General features: G+C 42.1%; 1 protein-coding gene across 4 annotated transcripts in view; it reads left to right on the top strand.

Annotated features, from left to right (window-relative positions):
• Nucleotides 1–285: 285 nt before the first annotated feature.
• The window catches only part of Zmym4 (zinc finger MYM-type containing 4), a 128,886-nt gene continuing 108,034 nt past the window's right edge, over nt 286–21,137 (top strand). The window contains exon 1 of one of the 4 annotated variants that reach the window (XM_052715876.1): nt 286–692. In XM_052715876.1, coding sequence (XP_052571836.1) covers nt 654–692 — 39 coding nt within the window. In that variant the 5' untranslated portion in view covers nt 286–653. The remainder of the gene's footprint in view (nt 693–21,137) is intronic. The other 3 variants (XM_052715877.1, XM_052715875.1, XM_052715878.1) reach the window with 3 other exon arrangements.

The following is a 21,137-nucleotide window of genomic DNA, read 5'->3' on the forward strand; positions in this document are numbered from 1 at the left end:
TTTTTCTCCTCAGCAATATGTCTGCAGTCAGGTGGAGGGTGGTGATGTGAACCCCTCACTGTCATTTCTCCCAGTCCTCCAGATGGCCCTTTCATTAAGATCTCACTCAGCCACCACCCCTTCGTCATGGTCCCTTTAAGGGAGCGGCCATAGTTGAGTGGTGGGAGCAGCTGCTGGCAGCAACGAGACGAACGGGATTTGGCCTAGTCTAGGCCACTCACCGCGCACGCTCAGGACCGGGGGCTTGGTGGGAAAGGGAGGCGGGGCTTGTGGTGCGCCTGCGCACTAAGGACGCGCGCAAGGGGCTGGTTTGGAGATCCCTTTAAGAAACCACAGGCGGAGGAATTTCTCTGAGAGAAAATAATCCTACTCACGGGGCCCCTTGGAGGCCATTAACCCCCCGAGTCCCGGCCCCCCCCCCCTCCCTGCCCCGGCAGGCCCTCGTGCCCACGCGCGCGCCGCTCGGTGGGACCCCGGGAGCTGCGGCCGGCGCGCGGGCCTCCGCCCCCCTCGTCACTCCGGCGTCAGGCCCCGCGGGGGCCAAGGGGACCGGGCCGTCGCGAGCGAAGCGCCGTGTCTGCAGTGTGGGCGGGGGCCGAGAGGGGCCGCGGCCGCCGCGCCGGGAGCCGCCGCGGTTCCGAGCGGGGCCCAACATGGCGGAGCAGGAGGTGGAGACCGGCCCCCGAAAGAGGGTAGGTGAGGTGAGGCCGCGGGCGGGCTCCGGACTGCGGGCGGGCGGGAGGGCGGCGGGCGGGCGGGAGGGCGGCGGGCTGGCGGGCGGGGGGCGGGGCGCGGCCGGCCCCGATCAGCCCGGGGCTCCTGGGCGGCGCGGCGGTCGACGGCCCGAGGGAGGCGCGGCCCGGGGGACGGCCCTGGGGTCCCCTCGGCAGGTGGGACAAAGCTGGGTGGCCGGCGGGGAGGGGGAGGGGCGGGGGCTGGGGTCCGCTGGGGTCCGCTGGGGTCCCCTCTCTTCTCCAGCCCGGTCGTGGTGGTGCGTGCGTAGTCGTCTGGGAGCCGGCGGAGGGGGGAGACGCAAGGTGTCAGGCTCCGCTCCTGCATCCCCGAGGAGACCGGAGTCTCGTGGAGAAGTTTCTCGGGGGGAGAGGTCAGGTGGGGGCAGCGGTGGCGGGAAGAAGTCGTGGAGGGTTGCCTTCGGGGGAGTGACCGGGAGGGTGCTGCGGGAACGCCGTCGCCAGTTCATCTTCCTGCTTACTACTGTCCCCTCCCCCTTGACCGTTATCGAGATCCAGAGTGGACCTCAGAAGAAGTGGGGTTGGCGTCTTGATGTGGGAGGAAGGTTTTTTTGTTTTTGTTTTTGTTTTTTTTTTTTTTTTGGTAGCTACGAATATGGTGTAGTCTAGCTTCTTTACCTGCAGTTAGGAAGAGTGACAAGTTTTGTCGTGAGGAGGTTGTACCCAGCCAGCCTGCCTGCCTAGGGGAAGCCTTGTCTACGTAAGAGTTGTTGAAAGCCTTTTAAAAGTTTGTCTTGAAACTTTAAAAAAAAATAATAATTGTGAGTGATTTTCTTCAGATGGAGAATAATACTGTCGATTGAGCTTTTCAAGGCATTTCTTTTACTTCCTCTGGCCAGCTTGTTAAGCATCAAATTTCCTATCAGGAGTCTTCCTTTTTGGAAAAGGTCTCAAAATGATGAGTTAGTTGTTAAGACAACCTGGTTAAAACATTGCCACCGACTCTTAACCGAAATACTTATTCGTTCAACATAAAACAAGTGTCCATTCAAAGATAGACACTGTTAACATACTGAGTGCTGACTGAGTGCCTGACCCAGTGTGAGGTGCTTTGTGAGGAGTGCAACTCAGTGGGAGCTACGCAGCCCATGAGTGGCTGAGGAAATGCAGATTGATTTCTTCTGTAATTAAGTCTTCGAAGTCCAGAGTTTTGAGCTGGGATTTGAATACAGGGTTGCCCCCTACAAACGCTTGTGTTGGGTGCCACTTAGGTGTTTTTGTTTGTTTGTTTTTTTAGTGTTTTTATTTTACTCTTCCATTGCTGGGCATTGAATCCAGGGCTTTAACCTCTGGGAGAAAAGCCTCTACCACTGAGGTGCACTCCTGCCATAGGGAGTTTGTTTCTCTTCTTAAAATCATAAAGGATACACCAGATGTTTCCCCTCAACAGTTCATTAGGAAACTGTTTATAACTATCAAGAAAAGTAAAAATACAATTTTAATTCAGGGTGCAACCGCATACCCAAACTCCTAGATTCTACTATTGGCTTTCTTTTTTTTTTAGATACTTGTTTACCACAAAGTTATTCCATCTAGCCATCCCTTTACCTAGTCATTAGTCTTTTTTTTTTTTTTAATTTATTTATTTTACTTTGAAGCCAGAGTCTTCTGTTACCCAAATTGATCTTAATGCATACAGTGTTCTGTCTGCACGTATGCCTGCACACCAGAAGAGGGCACCAGATCTCACCACAAATGGTTGTGAGCCACCATGTGGTTGCTGGGACTTGAACTCAGGACCTCTGGAAGAACAGTCAGTGCCCTCAACCTCTGAGCCATCTCTCCCATTAGTCTTTTAAGTACATTGCATTTTAGTATTTTTCTTTTCTTTTTTTTTAAAAGATTTATTTATTATGTATACAGTGAGTGTTCGGCCTGCAGGCCAGAAGAGGGCACCAGATCTCATTGTAGATGGTTGTGAGCCACCATGTGGTTGCTGGGAATTGAACTCAGGACCTCTGGAAGAACATCCAGTGCTCTTAACCTCTGAGCCATCTCTCCAGCCCCGCATTTTAGTATTTTTCACAATTAAAATTTAATGTTGCTCTGGATGGTGGTAGAGCAAGCTTTTAATCCCAGCACTTGGGAGACAGAGACAGGTGGATTTCTGAGTTCGAGGCCAACCTGGTCTATATAGTGAGTTCCAGGATAGCTAGGACTACACAGACAAACCCTGTCTCAAAAAACCAAAAACCAAAACCAAAACCAAAACCAAAAAAACCAAGAATGCAACAAGAAAAAAATTAATGTTGGTAGTCTTAGATTTGCAAAATGTTAGGTTCTCTTCTTATCCGATCATAGGATGGATTAAGCTTCGTAATAGTATGTCCAAATAGTTCATTTAGAATATTGATATAGAATGCATAAGTTTTGAAATTCTGAATTGTTCTTCAATTTGTGATCTGTAGTAAACTGTATCTTCATTGTCTTGAGTGAATATGTTTAACATGTATGGTCTACTAATTGAAATATAAAGGATAAATTAACTATGGTGTAAATTCAGAGAGAGATACTCATTTGCTACTCATGCTGTTGTGATTTGCTTTATAGAATGTCTTAGAAAAATCGAAGTGTTTTGGTAACAAATTAGACTTTTTAAGTATATTTTGTATTATAGGTTACATTTAACAGGTAGACAACTGATTGCAGTCAAAACTTTTTGTTGTTTAAGCAGGAAATGGCCATGGTTTTAAATTCAGGACTTAGAATGCAAAGGGAGGTAGATCTTTGTGAGGCCAGCTTGATCTACACAGCAAGTTCCAGGCCAATCAGAGCTGCATAGTGATACCCTATTGAAAGAAGTAACACCTTTTTTCCTTTTCGGTTCTGGGGATTGAACCTAGGGCTTTATGCATGCATGCTTTATCATTGGGCCACCCCCCAGCTTTCAAACATCATCATCATCATCATTGTTTTGTTTTTTGAGACAGGTTTTGTGTGTGTGTGTGTGTGTGTGTGTGTGTGTGTGTGTGTGTGTGTGTGTGTGTAGCCTTGGCTGTCTTGGAACTAACTCTGTAGACCTGACTGGCCTCGAACTCACAGAGATCAGCCTACCTCTGCCTCCTGAGTGCTGGGGTTAAAGGTGTGCGCCACCACAGCTCGACACGATTTTTAACGCTTAAACACATGGAGCACTCGCACAGCTTTTATATGTGATAAATTGTGGAGGATGTTTGCATTCAATATATGTAGATTTAAAGATTTATTATTTTGGCCTGGTGGTGGTAGTGGCACATGTCTTTAATCCTAGCACATGGAAGCAGAGGCAGGCTGAGCTCTGTGAGTTTGAGGCCAGCCTAGTCTACAGAGCGAGTCCCAGGAAAACCAAGGCTATACAGAGATATCCTGTCTCAAAAAACTGAAAAAGAAAATAAAGATTATTATTTTTATTTTATGTGCTGGGAATTGTAGTTGGGTCCTATAGAAGAACAGTCCATGCTCTTAACTGCTGAGCCATCTCTCCAGCCCTACATCCAATATTTTCAATAGCTTTTGCATCCATAATCCATTTTATTGTTGGTAGTTGGTTAAAATGTTCAAAAGTGTTGATTTCTGTGATACAGATGCCGCCCCCCCCCCCCCCCATTCAAAATGTTAAGTTCCATTATAGGCAGATTGGTGGGAGCTGTTTACTACAGTTCTTGTTTTTTGGAAATTTTTTTGAAACAGAATCTCATGTAGCCCAGGGTGGCCTTGAATTAGATTTGTATCCATGGTTTACCTTGCATTCCTGCCTCCTGCTTCTATTTTCCAGGTGTTGGGATGACAGGCATGTGCCTGCATGCCTGACATGTAATATTTCTTTTAAGATGGTTTGTGCATTGTTGCAGTTATCTACATGGACCTGTATGATGCATAAGGTTATTCAATCTGAAATTTCATGGATGAAGTGGGATTTAAGATACTTAACTGCCTTTGACCGTTATAATTTTAAATCGTTAGAAAGTTGTATAACACAAATTGCTAAACGGTCTTTTTAATAAAAAACCCAGAGCCAGATATTGGGGTGAAAGCTGAAAGATCAGAGGAATAGAACAAGCCAACCACAAATTCTTACCACTAGGAAATCCTCAGCTCAAGAGAGCTACTTCCTGTATACTCACAATTTATATACCTTTCTGTGCCCTGCCATCTTACTTCCTATCTCTGGCCAGCTACATCACTTCCTGTCTGTCTGTACAGACCTCCAGACCTCTGTGGTTAACCAGTGCTGGGATTAAAGGCTTGTGCTACCTCTGCCTGACCACTATGTTTAATATAATGGCTTGCTCTTTCCATCTGATTCCTAGGCAAGCTTTATTTGTTAGAGCACAAATAAATATCACATTTCCCCTTTTTTTGTCTAAAATAAAAAAAAATTATAACTAATATAAGAAAAACTATATACAATAAGTACAGTAACTATATACAATATATATAGGCAGTAAATAAATCAACAATGTCTAGTCCATTTGCATTTGACAAATTCAGCAAAAATATTCCATTATCTGTCTTATTTTGGTGAGTTCAAAATGTACCTAATTCACTTTCTATCCTAACCTTGTATTACCAAACTATCTTTTGATGTCTTTCAAACTTAGACACTTTACACCTCTTTAGTGAGTTTCTTTTCTGAATTTGTTAACAAGGAAAACTCTAATCTTCAACTCTCTCAGAGACCTGAGAAGGAAATACTATTACCTAGTTAAACAGGAAGTGCCAACAAGCGACTTCCAAAAGATGTGAAGAATAACAGAAACAGACGGCTGCCTGGACAATCACCCAAAGTTCCTTTGCATCATCGGCCTACAGGCTTAGCATATTTGACAGACTCATCTGTGAAGCAGGATTTTCTAAAGAGTCTTTCTACTTTGTCTTGGCAAGGTGCAGCAGTCCTTTCTTTTATGTTTTGCTTGTCCATTTGGACAGCATACTGTCAGCAGTTGAGAAAAGGATGCTTTCTTGCCCAGTGGATAACTTTTGCCTCAATGAAAGTAAACTCTGTTTGGAGTTTCTTCAATGCCCATCATCTTCTCTGAAGTAGATTGATGCTGCCAGGAGCAGACATGTCTCATTGTCATTAAAAAAAAAAAAACTTATGTTATTAAAACATCTTAAATGCCATATTCCTTTTTTTTTGGTTTTACGAGACAGGGTTTCTCTGTGTAGCTTTGCGCCTTTCCTGGATCTTGCTCTGTAGACCAGGCTGGCTTTGAACTCACAAAGATCCGCCTGCCTCTGCCTCCCGAGTGCTGGGATTAAAGGCGTGCCCCACCACCGCCCGGCTTAAATGCCATATTCTGTAGTTCTCTGAAGTGTTTGAAGATGACCTGTCTATTCAAAATATATTTCTGCTTGACCTTGAAAACACCTAATATGACTACAAGTTAGATTGTAATGACTAACTACTAACCTGCATTTCTTTATTATTCTAAATAGTAATAATTTTCAAGGACTAGAAAATTGCATTACATTGTTAAATGAACTGTATAGGTACAATACCTTGAACAAGATTAGAAATATACGTACAGTATTTTCTAACAAAGTTGAGTTATGTTTGATGAGATCCATGCCAGGTTGCTGTGGATAGCGCTCTGTATAAATAAACACTGATTGGCTAATAGCCAGACAGTAAGTATAGGCGGGACTAACAGGAGAATTGAGGAAACAGGAAGGGAAGGGAGAGATTGGCTGGAGCCGCCGCCAGGACAAGGAAGATGTAAGGTACCGATGAGCCACGTGACAAAGTATAGATTAATAAAAATGGGCTAAATGTAAGAGTAAGAGCTAGACAATGATAGGGCTGAGCTAATGGCCAAGCAGTTTAAATAATGTAAGAGTCTGTGTGTTTATTTTATAAGTGGGCTCCGGGACTTGGCAGGAGCTGGAGAGAAATTCTCCAGCTATACCAGGTGTTTATGGTCATTTTGGATAGACTGGGCTCCTTTAGGACAACTCATTTTACTGCTTTTTGCAGTAGGAAATAGGTGCTCAAAGGGTTCTTACTGATTCGTTTGATTTTTATTAAAGGGCTTTTTTTTTTCTTTCCTTTTGAGACAGGGTTTCTCTTTGTAGCCCTGGCTCTTCTGGAACTTGCTCTGTAGACCAGGCTGGCATCAAACACAGAGATCTGCCTGCTTCTGCCTCTTGAGTGCTGGGGTTAAAGATGTGCACCACCACCACCCAGCCAAAAGGATTTATTTTCATTTGTTGATTTATTTTATGTGTTTGAATATTTTGTCTGCATGTATGTATGTGCACCATGTGCTTGGCTGGTGACCATGGAGGTCAGATGAGGGTATCAGATCTCCTGGAACTAGAGTTACATATGATTGTTAGCCATCATGTGGGTGCTGGAATCCCAACCCAAGTCATCTGCAAGAGCAGCGAGTACTCCTAACCAGTGAGCCACCTTTCTAGTCTTTAGATTTATTTTTTGGGACAGGGTCTCACTTCGTGGCTCTGGCTAGCCTTGAACTTTCTATATAGACTGGACTGGCCTGGAACTCATAGAGATCTTCTTGCCTCTGCCTCCTGAGTGCTAGGTTTAAGGGTGTGTATGCCTATAAACTGTTATTTTAAATTATGTGTATATGTTTGTTTCTGTGAATGTAGGTTCCCTCAGAATACAGAAGAGGGTGTTGGATCCCCCTGGAGCTGGAGTTTACAGGCAGTTGTGAGTTTCCTGACATGAGTGCTGGGAATCATACTCAGGTCCTAGGAAAGTGCAGCATGCTTTTAACTACTGAGCCATCTCTCCAGCTCCAGATTTAGAATTTTTTTTAAAAGGTTTATTATGTATACAGTGTTCTGTCCTCAGGCCAGAAGAGGGCGCCAGATGTCATTACAGATGGTTTTGAGCCACTGTGTGGTTGCTGGGAATTGAACTCAGGACCTCTGAAAGCATAGCCAGTGCTCTTAACTGCTGAGCCATCTCTCCAGCCCCAGATTTAGAAATTTCAATGATTGTACTGGATTGTGTTTAGAAGGGAGAGTGATTTTTTTTCAATGATTTATTTATTCATTTATTTCATGATAGAGTGCTCTCTTCATGCTCACTAGAAGAGGGCATCAGATCTATTACAGATGGTTGTGAACCACCATGTGGTTGCTGGGAGTTGAACTCAGGACCTTTGGAAGAGCAGTCTAGTGTTCTTAACTGCTGAGCCATCTCTCCAACCCGAGAGTGGTTTTTTTTTAAGACAGTTGTGTCAAGAACCTTAAATTCTGTATGTCTTCCTTATGTCTTATTTTCCTGTTTGTAGGCGATTAGCATAATAGATAATTCTTAGACTATAACAGATAATAATGTAGACTATTGATTTGATTTTAATCAGATTATATATGAGTTCCAGTCTCAATTTGTGAATGTTGGGGAGAGAACTGGATGGATCAGTACCATTATCCTCCTATGTCTGTTACACGGAGAACCAAGTTCATACTTTACTGTGTATGGGTATAAAGGTCAGCATTTCTTTCTTTGTGTTACACTTTAAAACCAGGGTAGGAGCTTGGCATGGTAGTGCACGCCTTTAGTCCCAGCACTTGGGAGGCAGAGGCAGGTGGATCTTTGTGAGTTTGAGGCCAGCCTGATCTATAGATCAAGTTCCAGGACAGCCAGGACTACACAGAGAAACCCTGTCTTGAAAACAAACAAAAACCAGGGTAATTGGGAATATTATTATTAATATTATTTTTATTTTTTGGTTTTTTGAGACAGGGTTTCTCTGTGTAACAGTCCTGGTTGTCCTGGAACTTGCTTTGTAGATCAGACTGGCCTTGAACTTACTGAGATCGTCCTTTCTCTGCCTCCTGAGTACTGGGATCAAAGGCGAGCACCACCACTGCCCAGCTAGCCAGCTTTTCTTAAATTATCCCATGTACCTTTTACATCTGGGCTTTTATTTTTCTCTATTCTATATGCTTTTCTTTTCTTTCCTTCCTTCCTTCCTTCCTTCCTTCCTTCCTTCCTTCCTTCCTTCTTTTCTTTTCTTTCCTTTTCTTTCTCCGTTGCTGGTTGTGTAGCTGGTTGTGGCTGGCCCCTGATGTCCTCCTCTCTTCCTTTTCTTGCTCCTCTATCCTCATTCCCAGATTTCTCCTATTTTTCCTCTTCTGCCTGCCAGCCCCTCCTATCCTTTCTCCTGCCTAGCTACTGGCCATTCAGCTCTTTATTAGATCAATCAGGTGTTTTAGACAGACAAAGTAACACAGCTTCACAGAGTTAAACAAATGCAACATAAAAGAATGCAACACATCTTTGCATCATTAAACAAGTGTTCCACAGCATAAACAAATGTAACACATCTTCACCTAATATTCCACAACATCAACTCACACAAGCACATATACAAATAAATAAAAATGAAATTAAAAAATGTATATTACAAAGTATGATATGTAATAAAATAAGTATAAAAATTGCACTGCATGTATACAGGAATAGGAAATAACAGGAATAGATCATGGTTTTTATTAGATTACAGATTTGTTTTGCATTTAATATTTTATGATTAAAATAACTAGAAGGTTGATCTTACTTTTTTTTTAAAATATATTTTATTTTTATGTGCATTTGTGTTTTTGCCATGGGTGTTGGGATCCCCTGAAACTGGAGTGACAGACAGGTGTGAGCTTCCATGTGGGTTCTGAGAATTGAACTCCAGTCCTCTGGAAGAGCAGTCAGTACTCTTAACCCCTGAGCCATCTCTCCAGTCCCTGATCTTACTTTCCCTGATCTTAGTTCTCTTGTGCCAGAGATCAAACTCAGGTGTTGAGGCTTGGCAACATCCTTACCTGCCAAGCCTTCTTCTTGGCCCTAAGAGTTAAGAGGTTTTTTTTTTTTCTTTTCTTCTTTTTGTTTTTAGACTTTGAACTTGTAGAGATCTGTCTTCTTAGCTTTCTGGGTATTGGAATTACAATCATAAACCACTGTCCCTTTCTTTTTGAATGTAAGGCTTTGTTTGTTTGGTCCTTCTTTGGAAATTAGTACCACAGTTGGGAAATGAACAATGCTTAAAATGAAAATTTAAATTGACAATGTATTACTTACTACATTGAAGCAAACATTCATTTACAGTAAACCAGCTACTTTTGACTCTTGATATCATGATTGCACATTCAATACAAGATATAGGCAGACCTTTCTGTGTTCTGCCTGTCAGCTCTGTCCTGCTAGCTGGTTCCCAAAGAACCACATAGAGACTTATTATTAATTACAAATGCTTGGTTGATAGCTTAGGCTTGTTTCTGACTAGCTCTTATAACTTATGTTATCTCATTTTTCTTTTCTTTTTATTTATTTATGATTCCTCTCCCCCCCCCCCCCAAGTCAGGGTTTCTCTGTGTAGTTTTGGTGCCTGTCCTGGATCTCACTCTGTAGACCAGGCTGGCTTTGAACTCACAGAGATCTGCCTGGCTCTGCCTCCAAAGTGCTGCCCAGCTCATATTTCTTATCTAGTTCTACCACTTGGTGGTACCTTTTTTCAGCATGACATGTTCATCTCCAGCTTCCTCTGTCTGTGTCTTGCTGGCAGCTTCACTCCCCCCCCTTCTCCATGATCTCTTTTTGTCCACTAGTCCCTTCTAACTTCTACTGGCCTAGCTATTGGCCATTTAGCCCTTTATTAAACATATGAGAGTAACAAGTATTCACAGTGTACAAAGAGATTGTTCCACAGCAACAGTCCATACAGAAAAGGGGTAATATTCATTTGTCACATGAAAATTAGAATGCTGATCAGATACATCTTAGGTTTCTCATTTCTGTCCTTTTAAATGATAAACTATTCTTAGGCCCAACCTCAGTATCAACATCATCATTGCTTTGAGCTGTATTTGTATCATATTTCTCCTTTTATGTGCCCAAACTCGTACAGAACAATGAATTCTTAGTTGCAAAAGAGGATTTATTTTTATACTTGTCTTTCATGCCCACCATTCCCTTTGATTGGTCTGTTAATTCACTTGATTCAATCATTCCATAGTGTATACCCAATAATTATATGTAATTATAATTTGACAAAGTAAAAAGGAAAAAAATACACATAAATCTTAACCATTTTAACTATCTTCCTTCCTTCCTTCCTTCCTTCCTTCCTTCCTTTTCTTTCTCTCTCTCTCTCCTCTCTCTCTTCCTCCCCCCCCCCTTTTCCTTTCTTTCTACAGGGTCTCTCTTTGTACCCTGGCTGTCTTGGGACTCACTGTGTAGATCAGGCTGGCCTGGAACTCACAGATTTATCTGCTTCTACATCTTGAGTGCTGGGATTAAAGGCTAACTACCTAGCCGTATTTTAACGATTTAAAATATGTAATTCAGGGGGCTGTAGAGATGTCGCGGTGGTTTAAGAGCACTGGATGCTCTTTTTTTAAAAAATTAATTAATTTTTTATTATCAGCTTGATACAGTATAAATTCTTTTCTTAATAGTGAAATGTTTCATTGAGGCTTGCTCAGTAATTGAATAAAACCAAAACTTATTATAAGCCACAATCATCCTAGGGTCCCCCCTTCTATATATATATAGCCTCTATGATTCTGTGGATTGCAGTCTGATTGTTCTTTGCTTTATATCTAGTATCCACTTATGAGTGAGTACATACCATGTTTGTCCTTCTGGGTTTGGGTTACCTCACTCAGGATGATTTTTTCTGGTTCCATCCATTTGCTTGCAAATTTCATGCTGTCATTGTTTTTCTCTGCTGAGTAGTACTCCATTGTGTATATGTACCACATTTTCTTAATCCATTCTTCAGTTGACGGGCATCTAGGTTGTTTCCAGGTTCTGGCTATTACAAATAGTGCTGCTATGAACATAGTTGAGCATGTATCTTTGTGGTATGATTGAGCATTCCTTGGGAATATGCCCAAGAGTGGTATGGCTGGGTCTTGAGGTAGTTCGATTCCCAATTTTCTGAGAAGCCGCCATACTGATTTCCACAGTGGTTGTACAAGTTTGCATTCCCACCAACAGTGGAGGAGTGTTCCCTTTGCTCTGCATCCTCTCCAACATTGACTGTCATTAGTGTTTTTGATCATAGCCATTCTGACAGGTGTAAGGTGGTGCCATCCCTGGGCCCATGGTATTGGGTTCTATAACAAGGTTGAACAGCCATGGAGAGCAAGCTAGTAAACAGCAGTCTTTCATCAGCTCCTGCCTCCAGGTTCCTGCTCTGTTTGAGTTCCTGTCTTGACTTCTTTCAATGATGAACAGTGGTGATGAAGCTCAAGCCAAATAAATCCTTTCCTCCCCAAGTTGCTTTGGTCAAGGTTTTATCGCAGCAGTAGTAACCCTGAGACAGTATATGTGTGTGGCTATGTGCATGTGAATGCAGGTGCCGAAAGAGGCCAGAGACATTTGTCCTTTGTCTGGTCCTTAACTGAGTTTGTCTTTTGTTGCTGAATTGTGGAAATTTTTATATACGTATTCTGCATACTACACTCTCCCTTGAGATAGGGTATGCTGTTTACCCTGGGCTGGCTTGGAACTTGTGTTCCTCCAACTAGCCTGGAATTTGTGAGCTCCCTTTCACGGCCTCTCAAGTACCAGGATTATAAGCATGTCCTACCATCACACCTAGTTTCTGGCTATTGAACTCTTAATAGGTAATTTGCAAATATTTTTTTTTTTTTTTGGTTTTTCGAGACAGGGTTTCTCTGTGTAGCTTTGCGCCTTTCCTGGAACTCGCTTTGGAGACCAGGCTGGCCTCGAACTCACAGAGATCCGCCTGGCTCTGCCTCCCGAGTGCTGGGATTAAAGGCGTGCGCCACCACCGCCCGGCTAATTTGCAAATATTTTTTTTCCCACCCCTGGGCTGTATTTTCATTCTTGTGAACATATCTTTTGATGCATGGAAGTTTAGAAATTTTGTTTTACTTTTGTATCATGTTTTTGTTTGTTTTTTTTTTTTTCTTTTTTCGAGACAGGGTTTCTCCGTGTATTTTTGGTGCCTGTCCTAGATCTTGCTCTGTAGACCAGACTGGCCTCGAACTCGCAGAGATCCGCCTGACTCTGCCTCTCGAGTACTGGGATTAAAGGTGTGCATCACCTCTGCCCAGCCTGTATCATGTATTTTTGATGTCATATTTATGAAGTTATCACTAAGTCCAAGTTTACCTAGATTTTCCTGTAAGAATTTAACTCATTCCTAGTTTTCCCCCACCCACCCAAGCTGGTCTCAAAATCATAGAGATCCTCCTTCCTCTGCTTTTTGAGTGCTGAGATTAAAGGCATGTGCTACCATAACAGGCTTCATCATCTCTCCTTAATGTTCTTTCTTTCTTTTTTTTTTTTTTAAGACAAGGTTTCTCTATGTAGCCTGGAACTCGTTCTATAGACCAGGCTGACCTCAAACTCATAGATTTGCCTGCTTCTGCCTTCCGAGTGCATAGGATGAGGGCTTTCTCCACAGTTAATTTAACCCTGGCCTATACACTTTAGCACCTCTGGAGACCCTGAGGCCATTTTGCAATTAGGACTGTGTACAAATGGCTGAGAGGAGTGTCTGGAATCTGAGGTGAAGGTTTGGTTAACTCTCCCTAACCTCTCCTTCTATGAAGGAATGTCAGCAGTTGATTGTATTGGACTTGACTTTGTAAGCTTGATTGTGGTGGATTCTTATAAGCAGGCACAGTGATCTGATGAAAATGGCTGTTTTGCTCAGAGGCCTACTTTCTACAACAATGGCCCATTTAGGCATTTGCAGGGAATATATTAATTGTTGGGTAGTAGGTATGCAGATTGTAGAGGATAAGTCCACTCTATTGTTTTTGTCTCCTTCTGCCTCTGGTTTTCATCTTCCATATAATACCAGTGAAACTCTAGTAATTCAACTTTATTAACTATGACTGGAATTGTCTTGTTTCTACAAGCACCCAGGTAAGCTGTTAGAGACCCTGTGTTAACAGCACTCTATGATTGACTATTTTTACGTATAGCTCCCAGGTTTCTATTCCCTCCCCTTTGTTCGAGACAAGGTTTCTCTGTGTAGACTTGGCTGTCCCAGAACTCACTTCGTAGACCAGGCTAGCCTTGAACTTATAGAGATCTGCCTGCCTCTACCTCTCGAGTGCTGGGGTTAAAGGCATGTGCCACCACTATCTGGCCCCTCCTCTCTTTTTAAAGATATTCCAGGCTGGCCTTGAATTCACCGTGTAGTCAAAGCTGGTCTTGATATTGGTTGTAGATCTAGTGCAATGAGTCTCAACCTGAATGACCCTTTCACAAGGGTCGAATATCAGATATCCTGCATATTAGATATTTATATTACAATTTATAACAACACAAATATAGTTAAGAAGTAGCAATGAAAATAATTGTATGAAAAATACAACATGAACTGTATTGAAGGGTTTGCAGTATCAAAAAGGTTGAGAACCACTGATGTAATGGCAGTAGGGTTTGTTAATCAGTTTTGAGGTGAATGAAAATTTTTCTGCAAGGCATTTATGTCACATAAAGATTAAAAACCCAGGATTTTCAAGAAAAGGATGGCAGTTCTTATGTTCAGAAAGATAAGTTATTTTCACTGAAGATTTGAAATTGTTAGTTTCATTCTAGTACTATCATTTGCCTTTATTCTGTTCCAGAGTCACATTTTTTCCTCAGTAATTGCTGTTACTCAGGTAAAAAAAAAAAAAAAAAAAAAAAAACCAGTGAGACTGAATTATCCTGATTTGTAATTCAGCAGTTCATGTAACAAGCACTGGGTGTTCTGGAACTATGTAGACCAGGCTGGCTTCAAACTTACAGAGATCTGCCTGTGTTTGCCTCCCGAGTGCTGGGATCAAAGGAGTGAGTAAGTTTGTTTGTTTGCTTGTTTTTTGGTTTTTCAAGACAGGATTACTCTGTAGAGTTGTTTTGTTTTTATTTATTTTTTTTTTTTCTGAGACAAGGTTTCTCAGTGTTGTCTTTGGTGCCTGTCCTGGATCTCGCTCTGTAGACCAGGCTGGCCTCGAACTCACAGAGAGTTGTCGTCCCCCCCCCCCCCCAAGCTGAGGACTGAACCCAGGGCCTTGTGCTTGCTAGGCAAGTGCTCTACCACTGAGCTAAATCCCTAACCCCGAGTTTGTTTGTTTTTAAGTTTATGGTAAATAGTCCTCTGTTTATCATCCCCCCCCACCCCCAGCTGAGGACCGAACCCAGGGCCTTGCACTTGCTAGGCAAGCGCTCTGCCACTGAGCTAAATCCCCAACTGCAAAATGATTTATTTTTATGCGCATTGACATTTTTGCCTGCATATATGTCTGGAGTTACAAATAGTCAGGAGCTGCCATGTTTGTGCTGGGAATTGAACCCAGGTCCTCTGGAAGAGAAGCTAGTGCTCTTAACCACTGAGCCATCTCTCCAGTCCCATCCTCTGTTCTTCTTGAATGTTGTTTGAGTTGAGCTAATGTACCTAAATTTATTTTCTTCTGCAACTGCTCAAGAATATAGAGAGAACCCTTCTCAAGTAATAGACATTGTAGTCACCATTACTGCTTTAACAATGAAGTGTAGTTCTGTGTTTTTGCTTCATTTGGCGTGTAATCATACCCAATTACAGGTGATAATTCGATAGGTCAGCTTTCATACCACTCTGGTTGCTGTTGGAGTCCTATACTATAGCCCAAGGATACATCCCAATCAGTTTACAGTTCCATTGTGTCTGTCTCTTGCGATTTCAATCAGAGGACAAAAAGCATATAGTATTTGAATATGGAACGTTTAATATCTAGAGTTAGAAAAGCTGGGCAAGGTGATGCACCCCTGTAGTCCCAGAACTTGAGAGGTGGAGGTAGGTCTGAGCTACTTGAGTTCAGTCAGCTTGGACTGCATAAGACTCTGTCTCAGTCCTCCACCCCCAACAAAGTATAATAATTAGGGAACAGCAATGGACAAGTAAAGTAGAACTCTAAAGCATGTCAAATGGTAGGTTTTATATGATAACAGGTATACAGCTCTAGCTAGGGCCGAGATAGAGTAGCAAAGCTGGAATGCATTTGGACAATGCCTGACTCCCTAACCTTAAGTCTGAGATTCAGGTCTTATTGGAGAGTGTGAGGTCCACTGGATGATGGAGAGGTTTCAGATTCTGCAGACTTTTGTTGGCAAGCATGAAACTCCCACCAGGGTGCTCAAGAGTTACTAAAAAGCTACTTACTAAATTTGGCTGTCATCAACTGGGGCATTGGCACAATTTCTGGGCAGCTCCCCCCATATCAGGGACTGCTGAAATTGGTTAATAGTTGCTCTCTAGAGGGTCTAACAATTTGTGAGGAAACTATTTGAGTGCCTGTGCATGTCTTGACAGAGAGAAATACTAACTTGGTGGAGAGTTGGTCTCTGGGAAGGCCATTATTGGAGTAAGCAGGTAAACACAGTATAACGGGAAGAGAAGATCCTTCTGGAGTATTTTTCCAAATGCTGTTTACTGATAAATTTTAACATTTTGCCAGCTGGCAAAAGGAGAAGATATACAAGGGCCAATTCTGTTACACAAAACAAGGCAGAGAAGGATAGCTTTCAAATTGAGAAAATCCATATGTATCTCATCCATCATGCATTACATTATAATTATTAAGGTTGATCCTAATTTCCGTATGGTATAGTTTTCTTGGTTCACAAATAATTTTCCTTTCATACACAGATAATACAAAAGATGACAAAATCAAGTAAAGGAAAAATACTTTTTTTTTTTTGTTTTTTTTTTTCGAGACAGGGTTTCTCTGTGTAGCTTTGCGCCTTTCCTGGAACTCGCTTTGGAGACCAGGCTGGCCTCGAACTCACAGAGATCCGCCTGGCTCTGCCTCCCGAGTGCTGGGATTAAAGGCGTGCGCCACCACCGCCCGGCCGGAAAAATACCTTTTATAATACAGATCTGCTGGTGTTTAATTCTTTTAACTTTTAGGTGGTGGTGGCGCACACCTTTAATTCTTTTAACTTTTTTTTTTTTTTTTTTTTTTTTTTTTGGTTTTTCGAGACAGGGTTTCTCTGTGTAGCTTTGCGCCTCTCCTGGAACTCACTTGGTAGCCCAGGCTGGCCTCGAACTCACAGAGATCCGCCTGCCTCTGCCTCCCAAGTGCTGGGATTAAAGACGTGCGCCACCACCCGCCCGGCATCTTTTAACTTTTATATATCTGAAAAACTGGCATTTTGCCTTGGATTTAAAAGATTTTTTTCCCCCTGCATTTAGTATTTACCCTTAGTTTTTTATTTTTTTTGAGACAGGTTTTTTTTTTTTTTTTTGGAGACAGTATCTCACTGAACCTGGAAACCCTCAGTAATCCTGAAGCTAGCCAGTGAGCTCCTGGTATCTGCCTGTATCTGTGCTCTCAATGCTGAGCTTACAGCTTCTTTTCCATGATGGCTTTTATATAAGTGCTGGGGGTTAAACTCGGGTTCCCTTGCTTGCACAGCAGCAGTGCCTCATTGCTGTCTGTTTTTAAAATTTTTGTTTTAGATCTGTTCATTTTATTTTTATTTATTTATTTTTTTAATAAGATTTATTTATTACCTATACAGTGTCCTGCCTACATGCCTTCACACCAGAAGAGGGCACCAGATGTCATTACAGATGGTTGTGAGCCACCATGTGGTTGCTGGGAATTGAACTCAGGACCTCTGGAAGAACAGTTACTGCTCTTAACCTCTGAGCCATCTCTCCAGCCCCCTGTTCATTTTATTTTTAATGAGTGTTTTGTCTGTGTGTATGTATGCACCATGTTGTGCCTGGTTCCTGTGGAGGACATCAGATCCCTGGGAACAGATGGATGTGAGCCACCATGTGGGTGTTTGGAGTCTGGGCCTCTGCAAGAGCAATAAGACTCAAACCATTGAACCCCCCCCCCCCCCAAGTTTCCTTTGGTCTAGGCTAGCCTTGGCTTACTGTGTAGCTGATACTGGCATTGATCCTCATGCTTCTGCTTCCCCCTCCCACGTGCTGTGATTACAGGCATATAGTATCACTTTGCTTAATCTGTTAATTTGATGATCACTCCTCCTTTATCTGTTGGAAGGTATAACATTCTCTGTGGTCTGCTTTAAATGCCACCCAAAACTTGTGGAAAGGTCTGTTTATTTCCTGAGCTTACCCCCACCCCTAAGATTTCTCCTCCTCCTCCTCTTTTTTTTTTTTTCCCCTTAAGACAAGGTTTCTCTGTGTAGCCCTGGCTGTCCTGGAATTCAACTCTGTAGACCAGGCTGGCCTAGAGATCTGCCTGCCTCTGCCTCCTGAGTGCTGGGATTAAATATGTGCGCCACCGCCGCACACATTTTTAATTGACAAATTTTGGCATTATAATTGTCTTGTTGGGGCTGGAGAGGTGGCTCAGCAGTTAAGAGCACTGGCTGTTCTTCCAGAGGTTCTGAGTTCAATCCCCAGCACCCACATGGTGGCTCACAACCATCTGTAATGAGATCTGGTGCCCTCTTCTGGCCATTCAGACCGAGCACTATATACATAATAAAATGAATGAATGAATGAATGAATAAATAAATAAATAAATAAACAAATCAATCTTAAAAAAATTGTCTTGTTAGTGATTCCCAATATCTCTGAGGTGAGATAATACATTCCTTTTAAAATCAATTATTTGATGTTTTTCTGTTTTTCTGGTTCAGCGTGTGCTACATCATGGTGCTCTTTCTATATATACTTAAAATGTATGCTATAGCTAGCTGTTTGAAATGATGTTTCTATAAATACCAATTATGGCAAGTTGGTTGACAGAATTGTTAAAAAGAATGTTTTTGCCCTTTTTGCCTTTTACTAACAGCTGTCAAGTATTATATATCTAGTAAACATAGTTGAAGGTTTTGCCCATTTTCATTTTAATGTTTTCGAGTATTTTAAAGTTGTGTTAAATCCTTCGTATTATAGAATTATGTGTTACTGATTATAAGATTAAATAATTGTATACCTATAAGGCCTTCTTTCATTAAGTCTACTTTATCTGACATTAATGTACAGATACATCATGGAGATGTTATGGATTTGGTGTCATAAGAGGATTCCAGGCCCCACTAGGCTTCATGAGACCCTGTCTCAATCAAATAAAAAGAAAGAAAAGAATCTAGGCAAATAAAACATAGTAGTAAATCAAAAGGAATGAAGGAAATAATAAAACTATAAGACAGCCATGTGATGACTCTGACCTCTAATTCCAGCACTCAGAAGGTCAAGGCAGCAGTAGCATTGTATGAGCTCAGGCCACCCTGGCTACAGAGTGAGACTGTCTCAGAGAACAACATAGAGCAGCTGGATGGGTCATTGGGTTAAAGAGCTTGTTTAAAGCCTGGTGACTTGAGTTTAAGGCCCTTGGGACCTATGGTGAAGGGAGAGAACTGGCTCCTGAGAGTTGTCCTCTGACTGAGATGAATGCTGTGGCTCCTGTATACCTGGAGATACACACACACACACACACACACACACACACACACACAAAGTAATAAGAAGCAAAAATCAATTAAATAGGAAGTGTAAAACTATAAAAATTAATGATTTCAAAAGTTAGTTTTATCAAGACAAACATAAAAAAAATCTCTAGACTGATTGAAGAAAAGGAAAAAAGGAAGGCACAGGAGCTTTATTAGAAATGAAAATAGAGCTGGGCAGTGGTGGCACACGCCTCTAATCCCAGTACTTGGGAGGCAGAGCCAGGCAGATCTGTGCAAGTTCGAGGAGTGAGTTCCAGGATAGGTTCCAAAGCTACACAGAGAAACCCTTTCTCGGAAAAACCAAAAACAAAAAAAGCAAAAAAGAAAAAAGAAAGAAAGAAAAATAGAGATAACTCATACAAATAATTTTGTTTTTTGAGCTGAGGATCGAACCCAGGGCCTTGCGCTTGCCAGGCAAGCGCTCTACCACTGAGCTAAATCCCCAACCCGATAATAATAATTATTATTAGTAACTGTGCAGTTAATTTACCTACTTTAGATAAGATAGACAAATACTTTAGTAGACCCAACTTACTAAAAATGGGACAAGAAATAAAAGGTTTATATCTATTACTATTTCTTTTGTAGTACTTTGATTTGAATCCAAGAACTCACATATCCTAGACTATGTCATACCAGAAATCCCACGTTTTAAAAGTAAATTTTTTTTTTTTTAGACAGGGTCTTACTATGTAGCCTTGGCTGCCCTGGAACTCATGTAGACCAGACTGGCCTCTAATTCATAGAGATTTGCCTGTCTCTGCCTCTTGAGTGCTAGGATCAAAGGCATGCCTTTAAATTTTAAAATTACATTTACTTTTTTTTTTCTTTTCTTTTCTTGAGACATGGTTTCTTTGTGTAGCCCTTCTCTGTAGACTGGCCTCTCTGTGGGCTAGCCTCAAACTCTGGGAGATTCGAGTGCTAGGATTAAAGATGTGTGCTACCACCACTCAACACATTTCCAATTTCAGTGAGTGTGCACACATGCAGACATGAATGTGCCATGATTTGTGTGTGGATGTCAGAGGACAACTTTGGGGTGTGGGTTCTTTTCTTCCATCACCATTTGGAATTTGGGGATTGAACTCAGGGGGTCAGGCTTGTCAGCAAGTGCTGAACTGTCTTGTCAGTCTCAAGCTGTTTTCTTTTGTCCAGGGAAGGAATATGCCAGGATTAGGCAGCCATACAGAGAAAGTTTTAAGGGGTCAGGCTTGAATTCCACCCTTAGCCTGACTCATTTGCCTGCCTGAATCAGGTCTGCAGCTACTGTCTCCAGTACTGTAAGTAGAGGTTGAGAGAGAAAAGACATTTCAGATGCTATGCCCTAGCAGTGAGAGCATTAGAGATGATAAGTGCTGTTGTTGAGGCTTCCAGACCTGTGTATACTTAGTGTATGCCAGGGGGTTCATGTCTGTGTTAACAAATAGCTCTTGGGGCTTTGACTACTACAGTAAGAGTTCGTCTGGGTTTGGGCCTAGGCTTCAGATGAGGTTAAGAGCCCCAAAATGCCTTTAATCCCAGCACTTGAGAGGCAGAGGTCGGCGGATCTTGGTGAGTTCAAGGCCAGCCTGGTCTACAGAGTGAGATCCAGGACAGGCACCAAAACTACACAAAACTACCTGGTTTCGAAAAACCAAAAAAAAAAAAAAAAAAAGCCCAAATACTTGTTCACAAAGATCTAATAGGAAGGTCAGTGCTGGGAGAAAAGACATCAGGACTCTCATAGGTGACATAGCACTCAATACCTGTGTGGTACAACTACTGTTGATCATCCAAGATGAGCATCCATGGCTCACAGCTGCTCACCTTTAAAATACCATTGACTAGGCTTTGTAGTTACACTGTCCAATGAAGCCCGCATTTACTGTAACCCTTGGTAAAAAAAAAAATGAATACATGTAGCCGTTTGCTTTTCTCTGTCCTGCCCTAGTCCTGTGGTCCTGAAGCTGCTTTTTAAAATAGGTTACAGGCCAAACAATTTGTAATTAATATTA

The sequence above is a fragment of the Peromyscus californicus genome, unplaced genomic scaffold, assembly GCF_007827085.1.
Source record: "Peromyscus californicus insignis strain IS unplaced genomic scaffold, ASM782708v3 Scaffold_5__1_contigs__length_169319896, whole genome shotgun sequence".
Lineage (NCBI taxonomy): Eukaryota > Metazoa > Chordata > Mammalia > Rodentia > Cricetidae > Peromyscus > Peromyscus californicus.